Consider the following 15,662-nt stretch of genomic DNA (forward strand, 5'->3'; position numbering starts at 1 on the left):
AAATGCATTTTCCAATTCATAACCTTATTGATTAGCTGCCTATTGCAACGGCTGAGTGGGCGTTTCCATTTGAAGAAGAAAACTGAATAGAACACATAGGGACCCGCCCTATAAAGTCTAACTCTGACACAGGTATTCAAACTGCCTCAGGAGTGTGCAGGTGTTCACCGGCGTTTACGTTGTCAACTTTATTGTTTTGAGTAGTCCTTTTTTTTCTTGAATTAATATTTGTGTCTGCCAGAGTCAGTGTGATATCTGTTGCTCCGTGCCTCAATGCAGTATAATAAGACCATTATGTCCGACGGCGATGAAGACGAGATATTTCCGTGACCCTTTCTGACTCACAAAGCGCCTTTATTCATCAGCAGAATCATCCCATATGATTCTATTAATGAAGTGACAAGCATTGAACTTCTTCCCCTTCAGCGTTGTTTTGAGCACATCAGATACAGAACCCACATGAAAGAGACGAACGCGTCACCAGTGAGGCCCACTAAGTCAGCCTTACTTCCCAGAAGACCTGGTCCAGAAATGCTGTGTCACAGTGCGGGGAATCAGAAGTGGGTTTAGAAAAGGGGGGGTTGTCAGGGTCGTCTTTGTCAGCCGTACTGCTGCCTTTGAAGGATAGACGTAGGTGAGGTTAGGGTCACAATGGGGAAATGTTGGAGGAAGGAAAGGTATGAATCACCAGATAATCCACTGGCATCCAGCAAGAAACACTCTTAATATCAGAAATCAACAATCTCTACAACTCATTCTGGCAATTTAGATTATTTGACCTTCGATTCAGAGAAGGAAAAAGAAAAAGGAAGAAACCTCACACTCACTAGAATCATAAAAACTGGAAAAAAAACGCCACTAAAAAATGCTTTTCCAGTGTCGTCGAGCCTTTTGATTCACCAATAAACAAAATGAAATGATGAAATCGAAGGCAAGGGGGCTGCACTGGATGGAGATGTGGGCTGTGATGGGATCGTGACTGGCTAAGAAATACCCTGATTAATAGGATCAACGCGCTGGAAAAACCAGCTGCCTTTCATGCCGCAGAGCTAAAAAACTGACCTCGACATGCTGCTGAATCATAATAGTCTAGTAATGCGTGTTGGTCCAGGAATCCATCTGCCAGGCGTTCAAATTAGCCACTGCAAAGGAAAGAGGTCCATTATAAAGATGATTTTATCTGCATCTGTGCAGTTCAGTATGGAGGACGGAACCTGCCAAAATCAAAAATGAATAAATAAATGACTCGATAGATAATAAATTTGCCATTAAATGTACCTATAAATAATATTAAAAATAAATGTATGCAAATAAATGTGACCTCTGACTTCAAGATATGAATCTGTTTAATTTGCTTCTATAAAACAAAAAATAAATAGGAATTACATCACAAATATTTGAATTGATTGACAGCCCTAATTTATTTATTTTTTGTTTTATAGAAGCAAATTAAAACAGAAATATCAATTTATGTCACATTTTATACATAAATTAATGCATACATTTATTTTTAATATTATTTTTGGTACATTTAATGGCATATTTATTCATCTATCGAGTCATTTATTTATCTATTTATTTATTAATTAATTTAATTTTGGCAGGGTTTGTCCTCCATAGATCAGGTGCGGGTTCACACTGTGGTGCAATCCTGTTAAAAGAAAAGTAATTAAATGTCAAAAAAAGGAGAATATAAGGTGAATTTTCCATCAATTTCAGCTACCGTGAGATCTACTGCATCTAACAATCCAACAACAAAGCTTTCAACTTCCTTTTTAGTCAGTAGTTCTCAGAGAATTGCTACCCAGAAGTTCAACCAGGCCCTGAAGCCTAACGCAGTCTGTGTGTGATTTATGTCAGTGTGGTGGGTTGTAGATCAGGCCGGTCATGCCTATCACCTGCACTGTGTTTCCATCGGCTCTGAGAATCGACAAGGCAACACCTGGCCCGCTCACTCAACCCCACCGGGGAGACGCACCGAGGATATTGATGCTAGCCATACACTTGTAGAAGGCTATGTGTGTGTGTGTTTTATGTTCAGGTGTGCGTGCGTGCACACATCGCCCTCTCTGCTTTTCATGCAGACTAATCAAAGACGAAGTGTCCACATGTGCACTCAAAACATCTGGTTCTGCATCGCATGCAGGAACTGCGCCTTTCTTTCCACTGCTATCACTTACAGGCAGAGAGGGGGAAAAATGTCCTGCACACACACATAACAGCATTTTCTTTCTTTCTTTCTTTCTTTCCTGAATCTTAGAAAGCAAAATAGATTAAATTCTTTATTGGCGCCCTGTGGGGAAATTTGATCAACTCAGGTATTTTGGAGGTTCTTATCCACTAAATGATACAGTACATCTCTCTTATTACCGCCAAAGAAATAATGATCCTTAAAGGAATGCAACTTCACAAAAGCCTCGGCAGTTTGCTAATTCCCTGAGTGAGCAAGTCTCTCTCTCTCTCTCTCTCTCTCTCTCTCTCTCTCTCTCTCTCTCTCTCTCTCTCTCTCTCTCTCTCTCTCTCTCTCTCTCTCTCTCTCTCTCCTCCCTCTCTCTCTCTCTCTCTGTGTGCCCTTGTCTGGAAATGAGTTTGGGCTTAATGAGGCCAGCTTGCCAGTAATTACTGTCATGACTTTATTATTAGCCTTTTAACACGCAAAGACTAATCACAGGCTGCATCTCTCCTCACTGTCCCTTCTGTCTACCTTTCTCTGTCCTGAATATCCTCTCACTGGCTCTGTCTGACCTGATCGCTTGTTTTCTCAGTTTCTCAACCTCTCATTCAGATGTTTCCTTCCAGCTAGATTATATCACTTTGCGACAGTTACACCACGCAGATCTTAGAGTTTGTTGTTGTTTTTTCCCGTCAGTCGTCCGACAACGCTGACTGTCTCTCCCTCCCCTCCAGGCTCTGCAGGAGAAGGTGGAAAGTCTACAGAGGCAGCTGCGCTGCTTAGAGAAGAAGCTGCTCAGTAAAGAGCTGGAGACTGGAGAGAAGGTAATACAGACGCTCCTTTTCCTCTCCATCTCTCGCTATCTCTTTTATCATTTGCTCCTTACCATTAACTGTTGCATCACTCCTGCTGCCCTCAGCCTTTTCGTCACACCTCTATTTGACTTTGTGTGATCCTTTTTTGTTGGAATTGAATCCCTTCAACGACCATCTCTGCTCCCCCATCATCACCTGGTGTCCTTACCCCCTCACCCCCTCAGTTGCCATCCTTACTAGACCCTCCAGGGGGCCACAGAAGACAAAAAAGAAATGTATTCTGCCCTCCTTTCTGCCCTCCCCTCATCACTCTACCATCTCGTTCTCCTGTTCAGAGCCACAGATATGCCCCCTCGCACATTTCCCAAATTCCTTGAGATTTGGCTTCAAGAGCCAGCGCCTAGGGCCAGGAATGCCACCACCGCCTGTGTTCAGAGGGAAGCCTCTGTGTGTGCACACACACTCCCCATTGCTCTCCAGAATGCCCTGTAATCAGGCTCTGTTTTGACCTTGACACACACCGAGAAGAAAGCACTAATGACTACACTCACACAGGAGGCTCTTCTTTGTACCCTGGTATGTACAACCAAAGGCATTCATCCTCCCGTGTCCCCCCCTCTGATCCGCCCACTGACCCTTGTACACACTTCACACACTCGTCACACACCTCGGTGTCTGGCCGTCATAAATCTGCGGGAAGGGGTCAGTGGTTTTTAGGAGCCGTTGGTCACTGACCCAGTCCCAGAGGCGCTGCACGTTGTTTCCTATAACTTAAGAGGAGCTGACCCCTGAACCCGCCGGCTGCACTGTCAGATCATGTCGTCTGGTGAAGGGTTAGAGTTACTCTTTCTCAGCTTTGCATTTACGTGTTTTGTTAGTGTTGTTTACTGCGCGATCCATCACTGAAGACACAATCAGTTGATGTTTCGGTGAAGAGTTTTTACCACAGGTTGCCAAAAAATGCTGAAAGAAATGTACCTGCTCTCTGGTATTTCTATCTCAAGGAGAAGAGTTCATCTTTATGTTTCTAAAAGTCAAACACGTGGACAAGTTCCCTAGCAACCACTATGGCATATTGTTCATGTTATAACCACTTATAGTTGTTAAGGAAGTGACACAAAGTAAGAGAGAAGTCCTGTATTTTTCAGGATTATTATCAGCGTCTTGCACATGACCTCAGATACTCAGTGTGTGTGTGTGTGTGTGTGTGTGTGTGTGTGTGTGTGTGTGTGTGTGTGTGTGTGTGTGTGTGTGTGTTAATAGTGCAGTGCTCAGCTGTGCAAAGTTTCATGACGTGTTGAAAAAACAAAATATTGTGCAGTGTGTAGGATTTGGCGGCATCTAGTGGTGTGGTTGCAGATTACAACCAACTGAGTACCCCTCTGCTCACTCCTCCCTTTCCAAGACTGCGTAAACATGTGACGCTGAGTGCAAAACCGCGTTAACGCCATTTGCCTCGCTCAGAGGCCATCCTTACCATAATAACACTACTTTAGGAGCAACGTAAGTCAGACGGCGGCCGCCGGTAGTGTTTGGTTTGTCCGTTCTGGGCTACTGTAGAAACATGGCGGACTCTGTGAGGAGGACCCGCTCCCTATATAGATATGAACAACCCTTTCTAAGCTAACGAAACACAACGATTCTTAGTTTCAGGTGATTATACACTAAAGAAAACATAGTTATGAATGTTATATTCAATTTCTGCCAATAGATCCTCCTAAATGTTACACACTGGTCCTTTCATGTTATCAATTATGCTTTTATTTAGCACATTCAATCACTCAGAACCCACTTATTGCTTGTGGTCTATAGAGCTTAGTCTCATATTGCTGAAATGTTTTGATACTGGCGCCAGTAAGAAACACAGATTTTAGTAGTGATACCAAAAATGCTTGGTTCTGGTATAAAATCAGCAACATTATGATTTAAGTCAGGCAGTACGTCAAAGCGAGGAACGGGTAAACAAGCTAAGAATTTGATTAAGCATTTGGTACCAATTGTACGTACTTGTACGGTTCTTAATTCTCCGCCATAAAACACATTTCACTAATCTATCGCAGATTGTTTTGCTGCGCCAAAAGTTGGCAGCAAAGACACAAACAGGAAGTGTGCCACAGTCGGATAAGAACGGAGGAATCTTTGCGCGTCAGCCGAGTCGGAGCTAAAAGTGATGCCTCGACAGATAAGACAGCTGAGGCAGAAACTGGAATGATGAGATCTGAAGCACACGGTTCTAGTAAGAGCTTTTTAATAAGGTGCAGCAAAGTGAAGTCTTCATCAGAGTGAGAAGAGGCAGTGTAGACATTTGAAATGCCTGCGTCCAGCTAATAGCGGTCTCTCACAGGATGGACAGGTTCTTGCCACTGTTTATATTATATTTATATTATACTGTTTGTCTTTCGCACTGCTTTATACATTTCTGGTGATGAACGATGAATAGCAGCAATAACAGATGAATAAGCCGGTGACAGATGATTGTCTACCGTAGCTCCGTACGCTACTCTCCAAAACTGGCAGTGTGCCCCAGAATGCTCCATGATTCCCATCCCCTATAGTCGAACAACAGACGCTACAAACTGAAAGTGAAAGTGTCTGCTCCGTACGGAATCTCAGCACAGAGTAGTTGGATTCAGATTTCACCCACAGGACGAGAGAGTTGACGATGGCAGAGGATTTGGTGTCGAAGCGAAAAGCAAAAGCACCTATTTGGCAATATTATGGATTTAAACTCAATGCTATTAGGGAGCCATAACGTTAATGAGGTAATCGCCGTGCGGAGGACGCGGAGCGGTCACAGCCGGTGTGCCGTTTTGGAAACCCTGTAGCGAAAGCTGAACCGGAGAGGTCAGACACAGCCATCCATCGTTGAAGATCGTGCTACATATATTGACTGTCATCTTTTCTTGTAAAATGTCCGGTGTAATCGGTAACACAAGTTTATTAACCGGTGGGAAAATGTCCTCACCGTCACATCACCAAATTGGTAGTACCTGGATGTCCGCTCGGAGCCTTCGCATACACCTTCTGATGATGGAATTTACGTCACGCGGACCTTCGCTTACTCACAGACGCAGAAAGTAAAACTTTACAGCGTCTTTGCACAGCTCACCCTTTTCAACGAGTCACAGTTCTGCTCCCTGTGTGGAGAGAGAGACAGTCTGAATCATATATTTATTCCTGCTCTCACCTAAGGTCAGGTGTGTGTGTGTGTGTGTGTGTGAGTGTGCATAGTGCATGTCAAAAGGAAGACAGCTTCTCTACTGTATATTTGTATTTGGTTGGTGTGTGACTGTTTGCATTAGTGTATTATCATATGTGCATCTGCATTGTTGGGTGCACGGCGGTTCATTGTTTTGTTTTTTTTTAGCTGTATGATAATAAACCTCCACTCTCAGTCTCCTCACACTGATATTGCCCTAGTTTATCTGCCAAGACTTGTCTTTGTAATCCGATCCCTCACATGCAAAAACAGCCTTTCTGCCCAGACTTCACACAGATGTTGCTCGCCTCACACTCGCAGGGCCCTCGCAGGCTCCCCCACTCTAAAATGGCGGATCAGCAGCTCCTTGTGTGGTTCGATTCTCCTTGAAGAGAGGAGCAGAATGTTGAAGAGTACGGCTCTTTGTATAAATACATAATGATACAGCGGGCACAGTGAACTGTACACGTTTCAGAGATGTGTTCTCCTGCAACACGGGACCCTGGTAAAAAAAATGTTTTCAGTATTGATGCAGACATACAAATGCAGAAGAGTTGAACTTAAGTTCTGTAGTCAGTCGTTTTCCTGTGTGCTGTTTTTGTTGAGGCGCATTACATCAGCAGCTACCAATCCATCCCATAGTTCTAACAACTTCAATAAGATCTGTAGCCACTTCTAATCTCCTCCTTCCTTTTTTTTCACTTTTGTGAGGCGGTTTCTTTTTTCCCCTCTCGCAGCAAAGCGTTTTTGAATTCAAATCGCTCCTTGGTGAACTCTCTGAGTGCCAACTCAGTGGATGTGGAGGTGCAAACTTTGTGAGTGGCGTCATTTTTTGATGTACCCCCTTGTTCCTGACAAGATTTTTGTCACTTTGGAACAAGGGGGTTATATCAAAAAATGTCTTTCCAGCAGCTACTACTCACCCCCCCAACCTGTCCCACGCAAGCACACACACCCCAACTTCATTAGCATACATCAAGCTTCCCAACGATGTGACAAACTTCATTTGAACGTTGGAAGTGTTGAGGGCTTGTTTCTTTCTGCTGGCAGCTGTCAAAAACCACGCCATGTGACGGTACCAAACGCAAGGGAAAGTCAAAACCACAATCTAAAGACTATATATAGATGAAATGTTGTCATTTTAAGATGACTGGGAGGGGAAAACGACTGCCGCTCCTCGCAGTCTTCAAAACTAGAGAATCACGCTTCATCAGGAACAAACAAAATCTCATTTTAAAAAGAGCTGTGGAGATGAAACCTGATTTTTCTCCTGAAAGTCAAAGTCCCTTTTCATTGCTCTGGGAAACAGTGGCACACTTCTTCTTTTTTCTCGTCGCGTTTCCCTTCCTCTTTTCTTTACTGCTCACTCTCATCTGGAGTCCGTCAATGACCAAAACCTCACGGAAGGTTTGATCAACAGTACTGTTCAAAGGCAGCCGACATCTGTCCTAATGGTGAGGAAGCTCTTTTTTTTTTCCTCCTGCCACCTGTCAGAAAAACAAACATGCCTTTGCTGTAAAAAAAAAAAAAAAAAGATGTTGAAAGAAGAGAAAAATGTGTGTTTGCGTGAAGAAAAAAATCAAGATGTGAGAGGAGGGACCCTGGAAGAGGCGAGAGGATGCAAAGCTGAAGGAAGTCAGACATCTTTGGGGAGTTTGAGAGATGCTCCTGTTTTGAATTTTAACGCCATTGAGAGAGAGAGAGACGCAGTGAAGTCAGAAATTTGAATCGGTGCTTTACCTGTCCTCGTCTGCTTCTTTTCTGCATCTGTTAGCCGAGCATAAAACAGAGATGTTGTTATAAAAAAAAAGGCTGCTGCCTCCACCCACACACGTTGCATAGTAAACTATGGTTAAGCTTTAGTTAGAGGTGCTGTAGAAAGATGTGATTGCAAATGCTTCGGTCTGCTACTGTGCAGCAGTATCGTACACCTTCAAGTTAAAGGTTCTCTATACGATATCAGAGCATTAATAAAGCAGCAAACAACTATTTGCTAAGTAAAGATATAGAGGTGTAATATCTACCTGAGCAGAGAATGAAGTCTCTCTCTCCTCTGTGTGTGTGTTGTAATCAGAGCTTCTCTGTGCTTTGTTGACATAGCCGGGCCGGCCATGCATGCTTTTTAGTGCATGTGAGCGTGCCCCATTGGATAGCTCACGGCCGCCACTCTGCACTGCTCTCATACGGCGGTTACAGCTGATAACGCCGTCCCGACCAACAGCGCCGCCGCGGAAGCGTAGCACCCACCCTCCGGTTCCCCCGGTTACTCGCTCCCATCGCCGCCACCCTCTCTCTCGTGCTTCACCACTCACTTACCGCATACATACACACTCTCCGCACCGACTTTGCACCACATGATCCATGCTACTCTTACAACAACTGGCTCTAGAGAGGGCCATTCGTGTTTTCTGCATCAGCCACCGTAGCTCTCCTGCACGCTTGGCACACGGGAAAGGCTTCAGTTGGTTGCAATCTCCTCACCTCACCGCTAGATACCACCACATCACACTGTTCCTTTAAGTGGTATTATATAAAGCGTTGCTGTCTGTCTAACACCGACAGCCACAGCAGCCATTCAGTGCAGTTGACCACGAAGTCATTAGGCCAGAAGCCAGATCCACAACCTCACTGTATCACACAAGACATTAGTTCCAGTTGCCGTTGTTACTAAAGCAAACATTCCTGTCCCGTCTCATCAGCCGTGCGACTGTACGTACAGTCGTCCCCGTTGCTCCCTGTGAGTCCCGGTGAATACTCCGTTGTGCAGCCTTGCCCATTCTAATGTATGGGAAGGAAAATGGAGACAGCGATGCCACAAAGGAGCTTGTAATTTAGGCAGAGCGGATCTCTCATTGCTGTGGCGACTGCACCATACATGAACCAAGAATGCAAAACTTAAGGAGCGTGGCTTTTGAAGAATCTAGACTTATATTCAGAGTGGTTGGTAAGGGATGTGTTTATTCAACCATTGTTTATTGCTTTGGTCTGAGGTAGTGGAGTGTGTTTTGTCTTGGCTTGCCATTTTGTTATGACTACAGAAGCTGCTATAGATAGATAGACTTCTTTTTTTTGTTGAAAAATCTGCACTCCCATGGCTTCAGCTGATTTTTGAACTCCCGGACATTCAAATTAAAGCTTCTGAAACCTTCTTCTTCTTCTTTTTTTTGCCACTTGTTTGAAAAAGGTCATTCTCAAATTATCCTTGACTTCATTCTCACACACAGAGAGAAGACATATTTCTGTAAACTTTCAAATGAACAGGGCAGAAGGAGCCTGCGAAAAAAATTGGCAAAGTTGTGGCAGTGTAATCTACTGCACACTGCCGAGACAAAGTGAGCTGCTTCATGTTGGGATCATTTATACTGCGGGTTGCTTTGAAGTGCTTCCCAATCCCTTTCATTGTGCCCAGGAAGATTAATTAGCCAAAGCCAGAACAATCAGTTAAATCCACAACAGGAAAATTATTTTAGGAAAACCAATCTTTTTCCCTCCCCCTCACCTCATTCACGCTCTCTTCACATGAAAGACCGGACTGATGAGAGGGGAGGTGGGGAAGGGTGGGGATATTCTCTTAATGTTAGCCGGACTTTGGCTCTGTCAAATGCATTATGGTCGGCTGAAATGCCCAGACTCTCCCCTGGTTACACCTTGAAATATGTGGCTGAAAACAGTTGCCTTTCACAGCCCCCGTTGAGTCCTCCGGCTCTGCTAAACTATTCATCAAGCTCCGAATTAATTGATCCGGCAACTCTTTTCAAAACGCCGTAAAGGCTTTTTACAGTACTGTAAAAGCTCTGTGTTTGTGCATGTGTGTGTGTGTGTGCGTCCATTCATGTGTGTTTGTGGGTAAAAAAACGGGGGGGGTTGCGCTAACCAAACCCTTTTCAACTTCTATAATCAGACTCTGGTTTAGTGGAGTGTAATTTAGCCCCAGACAGACTTCCTCCGGTCCTCCCCAGTGGAGCTAGCTAGCTAGCCGTGGAGCTGCTGCTGCTGCGTTTGATGTGTTCTGCCCTCCACCACGGCCCTGTCCTCTTCCAAACCCAGCTGTGTCAGGCCCCATAAATGCATTGTGTCAGATCTGGCTGTAGTCTGCTATCAGCCGCCAGTAGGGGGTGTTGTGCAGAGCGAGCCGTGCCAGTCTGCGGACCCCCTGTGGAGATGTGAAGGAGCTGTGAAGAGCGAGGGAATACTCTGAGCCATGAATAAAGAGGGGATACCCACTGTCTGTGAATGTGTGTGTATGTGTGTGTGTGTGTGTGTGTGTGTGTGTGTGTGTGTGTGTGTGTGTGTGTGTGTGTGTGTGTGTGTGTGTGTGTGTGTGTGTGTGCCTCCTCCAAGGGAGCTGTTCACTTGGGCACTGTGTCTGGAAGTGCATGCATGACATGCAAGTGTTTTATATGAATGGGAAGCAGAAGCACTTACTCAGCAATGATTTAAATCCATTATTATTCATTTGTCTTTAATTGTGTTGATATTTTTCAATGCAAAAATACCAACAAATGATTTAAATACAGATGAAGATCACAGATTTCATGTTTTTAGTTAAGTGTGTGTATATATATAATGCATATGTATTAATTTGATGATTGAATAAATACTGTGTAATATAATTTAGGAATTGTTTTGTTCAGGTGTTCCTTCTAATTTAAAGGGATAGTTCGGGTTTTTTGAGGTGGGGTTGTAAGAGGTATTTATCCATAGTCAGTGTATTACCTACAGTAGATGACGGTCAGCGTGCCCCCAGCTTGGAGAAGCAGACAGGAGTACTTACACCTAAAAATATCAACAACAATTTAAGCGTACGCTATGTTTAGAATATTTTCTGGCAGGGAACTGAACTGAAAGTGAAACTTATCTATACTAGTTTTGTCAACGGAGTCTGGTGGCTTTGGAGAGAGCTTAGATAAGTTTCACTTTCAGTTCAGTTAGGGCCGGTTATCGGTACTCGATACCTTTAAGGTATCAACCGAAATAACTCAGTACCAAGTAGTATCGAAACTTCTCCAGTCAAACGATACCTGCAAGATGCAATCGATCTTTTTTGTGCCCAGAAAAAAATGACTATTTTTTTTTTTTAGTTGGGTCTTTCTTTTAGGAGGTTAAAACGACAGCAGTACATTTGCATACTTTGCTCCTGTGTCGGTACTTCTCTCTGCTTCTCCAAACTGGGGGCGTGCCGACCGTCATCTACTGTAGGTAATACACTGACTATGGATACGTACCTCATACAACCCCACTTCACCCCACAACGTCTGAAATATCACTTTAACCGACACTGTTTGGCTGCCCTGCCTCTTGTCGTCTCAGGTGACTGTGGTGCGTCAGGAGTACGAGGAGAGGATCAAAGGTTTGATGCCAGCAGAGCTCAGACAGGAACTGGAGGACACCATCACCTCTCTGAAAGCTCAGGTGAGAGCCGACTGTTTGCACGATAACAGATCAGATACCGGCAGGACCAGAACGAACACGCTGACACATTCAATCCTGTGACTTTAGTTTCAACAATGTTAAGAATTGACAGGGCGTTCGGGTTTCATTCATCCTTTACCCATTAAAACACAATATACTGTATATAGGACAGATTGTCAAAGTAAAGTTCAGTATCCTCGGGTGTTTTTAAAGGGATTTATAAGCTTTTGTCTTTCACTTTCCCTTACTATTAATCAATTAAAACTGTCAGAAACATAACCAACACATTTATGCATGTAGGAGATATTTGTTAAGTCATAATTGGTGTCGTTTTGGACCTTGCCAATCCTCTTTATAAAGGCCCTGACACACCAAGCCGACGGTCGGCCGTGTTTTTGGGTCGGTAAACGCCGCATTATTTCATGTATGTATCGTAACAATGGCTTGTATATCCGCCGTCTTCCGTCTTCCGGTTTTGAATGACAAAAACAGACTACCGCCACCTGCTGGTGTGGAGAGTTATTTCATCGCACGCAGGCGCAGAACGTACGTTGCAGTGTGTTCGAATGCAACTTTTTGGTCAAGACGAAGGCGACATAAGGCGTTGTAACTGGTGGCCTTCGTCACCGCTAGTTCTTCAATGTCGGGTTGGTGTGTCTGGGCCTTAAACCTTAAACTGTCCTTGTCTCTCCATCAGATCCCCCCATGCATAGCAACATTCACATGCTGTTCCTCTGAGCTATGTCCAATATCTTTCTCCGCTTTTACATTGTAAACAAAAGAAGGATTTCTGTAATGATGATAGAATAATGCAGTACATAGTTGTTTCTCATCATAAACCCCGGCCTTGTTCAAATAGGTTTACCAAGATCCCATTTCAGTGTGCAGACCACAGCCCTGTGATCGGATATGTTTATAAGATGTAATTCATGACCATGAGTGGTCTCTCCTCTCATTGACGACGTCTTGGGTTTTTGCACATTAAAGTGCATTCGTTTTACATGGCGAAAAAAAAAAAAAAGGTGGGGAGAGTTTTCCGTGTCTCTGGAGACATCCGACCACATTTCGTTGGGGTTTTTTTTGCATCCACTTCACCACTGCGAGGTGCCAAATGAAATGCTAGATCTTTCCTGAGGTCTCCCCCACAGAAAGGAATGTACCCTCGGCTCCAGTACGGTAGTCCCAGAACAATACAGATTCTTTCGGAGCCGTGATTATTCTGCCAGGCTCGAGATGTAAATGTAGACGGGGTTTATTTTCACTTCTGCCAAAGACACTTCATAAATAAACTCACACTTTGTAGCCAAACAAAAGGATCTCTCGCGGCGTCCTATAACCTCCACTAACCTGGCTCTTAATCTCCCCTCTGTCCCCATGTGCCTTAACCCCGCTGCCCTAATCTCCTGACCCCCAACCCCTGCTGTCCTGACCCCTGGGCTCAACAACCGAGCCTTTCTTCCACTCAGCTATCCCCCTCCGCCCAAAAGCACAATTGACCCGAAGCCTTCACCACTTCCAGTTTCTGTATCGTGATGCCCCTGGTTTCCTGCTTCCCTCATTCTGATTAAACAACTAATCAGAGTACATTTTGTTGAAGATGTGCCAAATGTTGCATTGTGTGTCTGTGTTGCAGGTTAACTTCCTCCAGAAGAGAGCCTCTTTGCTACAGGAAGACCTGGATGCCTGTCGCAGCAGGAGGTTAGCATGGGTTGTTTAGATTGTATAGAAACATGTGTGCATACGTGCCTGTACATAGTTCATGTGGAAGTTTTTTTTTACTTCTGCACAGTACAATGCATGTATGTGCCTTTATTTTTACACCAAGGTTGCGAGTACAGTAAAGTACGAACGTCGTCATCTGCATCATACTTTGTATTAATGGTGCAGTTACATTAGATGAAGTCTCGTCTTTGACTGTGACAGCTTCCAGTCCTGAGGGCTTTGATTCGCCTCCCATCCATCATACTGTAAGAGCCATTTATGTCTTTTATGAAAAGCATCTTATAAATGCAGTGATGAGAGGCCCCGTCAAACGACGTCGCCGCTCATATCTCGGCAAACATCTCTCAGGACTGTCAATCACGCACATCACAGTTAATAACCAGTTATTTCACTGTACTCTGCGTAGCTCGCAACTTAAAGTGACGGAGACGTTGAGAATCTCAAAGGAGCAGTCAATCAGAGAGAGTCAGTTTAAATTCCATAATGATTTTCTTTAAAGATTATTTCAACCCAGACCCCTATTTTCCCATGTTTTTGTGTCTAACTGACTAATAGCGACTACACTTGGTCCAGTATTGAGGGAGAACGCTGTAGACAGCAGCTGCACACAGGGTTCAATATGCTGCTATTGGGGCAAGCTGGCACCGTCATTTACATCCACTAAAAGTGAAATTTTTTATCATGACAGGCTCTGATTGTTATTATAACTATCTGACAACATTATGGAAAGAGTCTCGCTCAAGGAGAAGCCTCGTTCTGAAATCTGGCGATGTGACGTGTTGCTGGAAGACAACGGTTGAATAGTGGAATACATTCATGGTGGAAATGCGATAGTTTGTTGTGTTGGAGTACAGAAAGCATAGCTTAGTGTTATCTAAAATATTTTCAGTGTCATGGTTGAATATTTAGATGATTTTTAAAATGTAGATGAGGTCTTCGACTTCGATGGTCGCCCGTATAGTTTACGGATATTCAGATTTCACAGCGAGACTTCTCCTTGAGCGGGACTTGGACACAATAACAAACAAACCGGATCAAGCGAAAGGTAAAGAAAGCGTTTTATTTCTCCGTAGAGTCCTTTCTAAAATGTTTCAGACACTTATAATAACAACCTGAGTCTGTCAGTGGCAAAAACAAGAACTTTTAGTGAACATAATGTTACATTGACGCTGCTCACTTGCCCTCGCAGCTCAGTTTGCGACTGCCAGTTACAGCGTTCTCACTCAATACTGGACCAATTTCAAAAATTGTTGTCCCCATTATTAGTCACTTATACACAAAAACATGGGAAAATCCAGCTCAGTCCAGGTTGAATGATACCGAAGTTACCCTTTAATATCGACGTTTACTATACGGCTTTGTTGAGTATTGATTCTGATTGGTCAATCACGGCGTTCTACGGTCTGTTATTTCTTTATAGCAGACCGTTGCTATGTATAACAGACCGTTGCTATGGGCGCAGTTCTGATGTCGGGCTCTGGCGGACATTTTTGTGTCAAATTATTGATTTCTTAAGTAAGTAGCTGTGTAATAAGAGGGATAATGTACAGCTAGCTGGTCATTGTTGTGGAATAAACCACTCCGATTCGCGTCGGGGTGCCGCATTGCCCTGTCGTGGTTTATTTCACAACAACGACCGGCTCGCTGTGTATTACCCTTTACATAATATAAAATAATGTTGATTTAATGGCTTAACGCTGGACTAACCCGACTCTTCCTGTACAGGTAACCGTGGGAGAACCACAGCCTGACCCAACGCCGGAATATGAAGGATAAGACGTCCAATCAGATGTGAGCATTATTGACTGTTACAAGTATTTTACACACCTGTCATGCCACTGGACCAGTCATCTTTTAGTGTGATGTGCTGCTAACATTTATGACACGGTTTTGTCGAATACTCGACTCTGTTTGGTCAATGACGGCGTTCTACGGTGTGTTATTTCTTTATAGCGGACCGTTGCTATGTATAACAGACCGTTGCTATGGGTGCAGTTCTGATGTTTGACTCTGACGGACCGTTTTTGTGTCAAATTATTGATGTAAGTAAGTAGCCGACTAATAAGGGAGATAATGTACAGCGAGCCGGTCATTGTTGTGAAATAAACCCTGACAGGGCGTTGCGGAGGGGTCTTGAGGAAGTTTATTTCACAACAATGACATCATCCCTTACATAAGCTATTTATTAATTGTCAGATTTTTGCTTTGTCTCATTGGAAAAATGATATATTTATGTTCTGGTTACATTGTTCAATTTTATATTTTTTTATATCATTATTAACTTGATATTATTGATATTTGCTACCGAAATCCACCATTTTTAATAAAAGACTTTGCATCA

General features: G+C 43.7%; 1 protein-coding gene across 2 annotated transcripts in view; it reads left to right on the plus strand.

The window, feature by feature from the left end:
* Positions 1-15,662, plus strand: part of cep112 (centrosomal protein 112) — a 133,763-nt gene extending 118,101 nt beyond the window's left edge. Inside the window, exons 24-28 of one of the 2 annotated variants that reach the window (XR_012596791.1) lie at positions 2,908-2,997; positions 11,498-11,599; positions 13,233-13,297; positions 15,047-15,112; positions 15,275-15,662. Coding sequence is in view for 1 of the 2 variants with exons in the window: in XM_074656745.1 (XP_074512846.1) it covers positions 2,908-2,997; positions 11,498-11,599; positions 13,233-13,297; positions 15,047-15,050 (261 nt within the window). In the remaining variant the exon portion in view is untranslated. Of the gene's footprint in view, positions 1-2,907; positions 2,998-11,497; positions 11,600-13,232; positions 13,298-15,046 lie in introns of both variants that reach the window. The other variant, XM_074656745.1, reaches the window with a different exon arrangement.

Source organism: Sebastes fasciatus, chromosome 13 (genome assembly GCF_043250625.1).
Source record: "Sebastes fasciatus isolate fSebFas1 chromosome 13, fSebFas1.pri, whole genome shotgun sequence".
NCBI lineage: Eukaryota > Metazoa > Chordata > Actinopteri > Perciformes > Sebastidae > Sebastes > Sebastes fasciatus.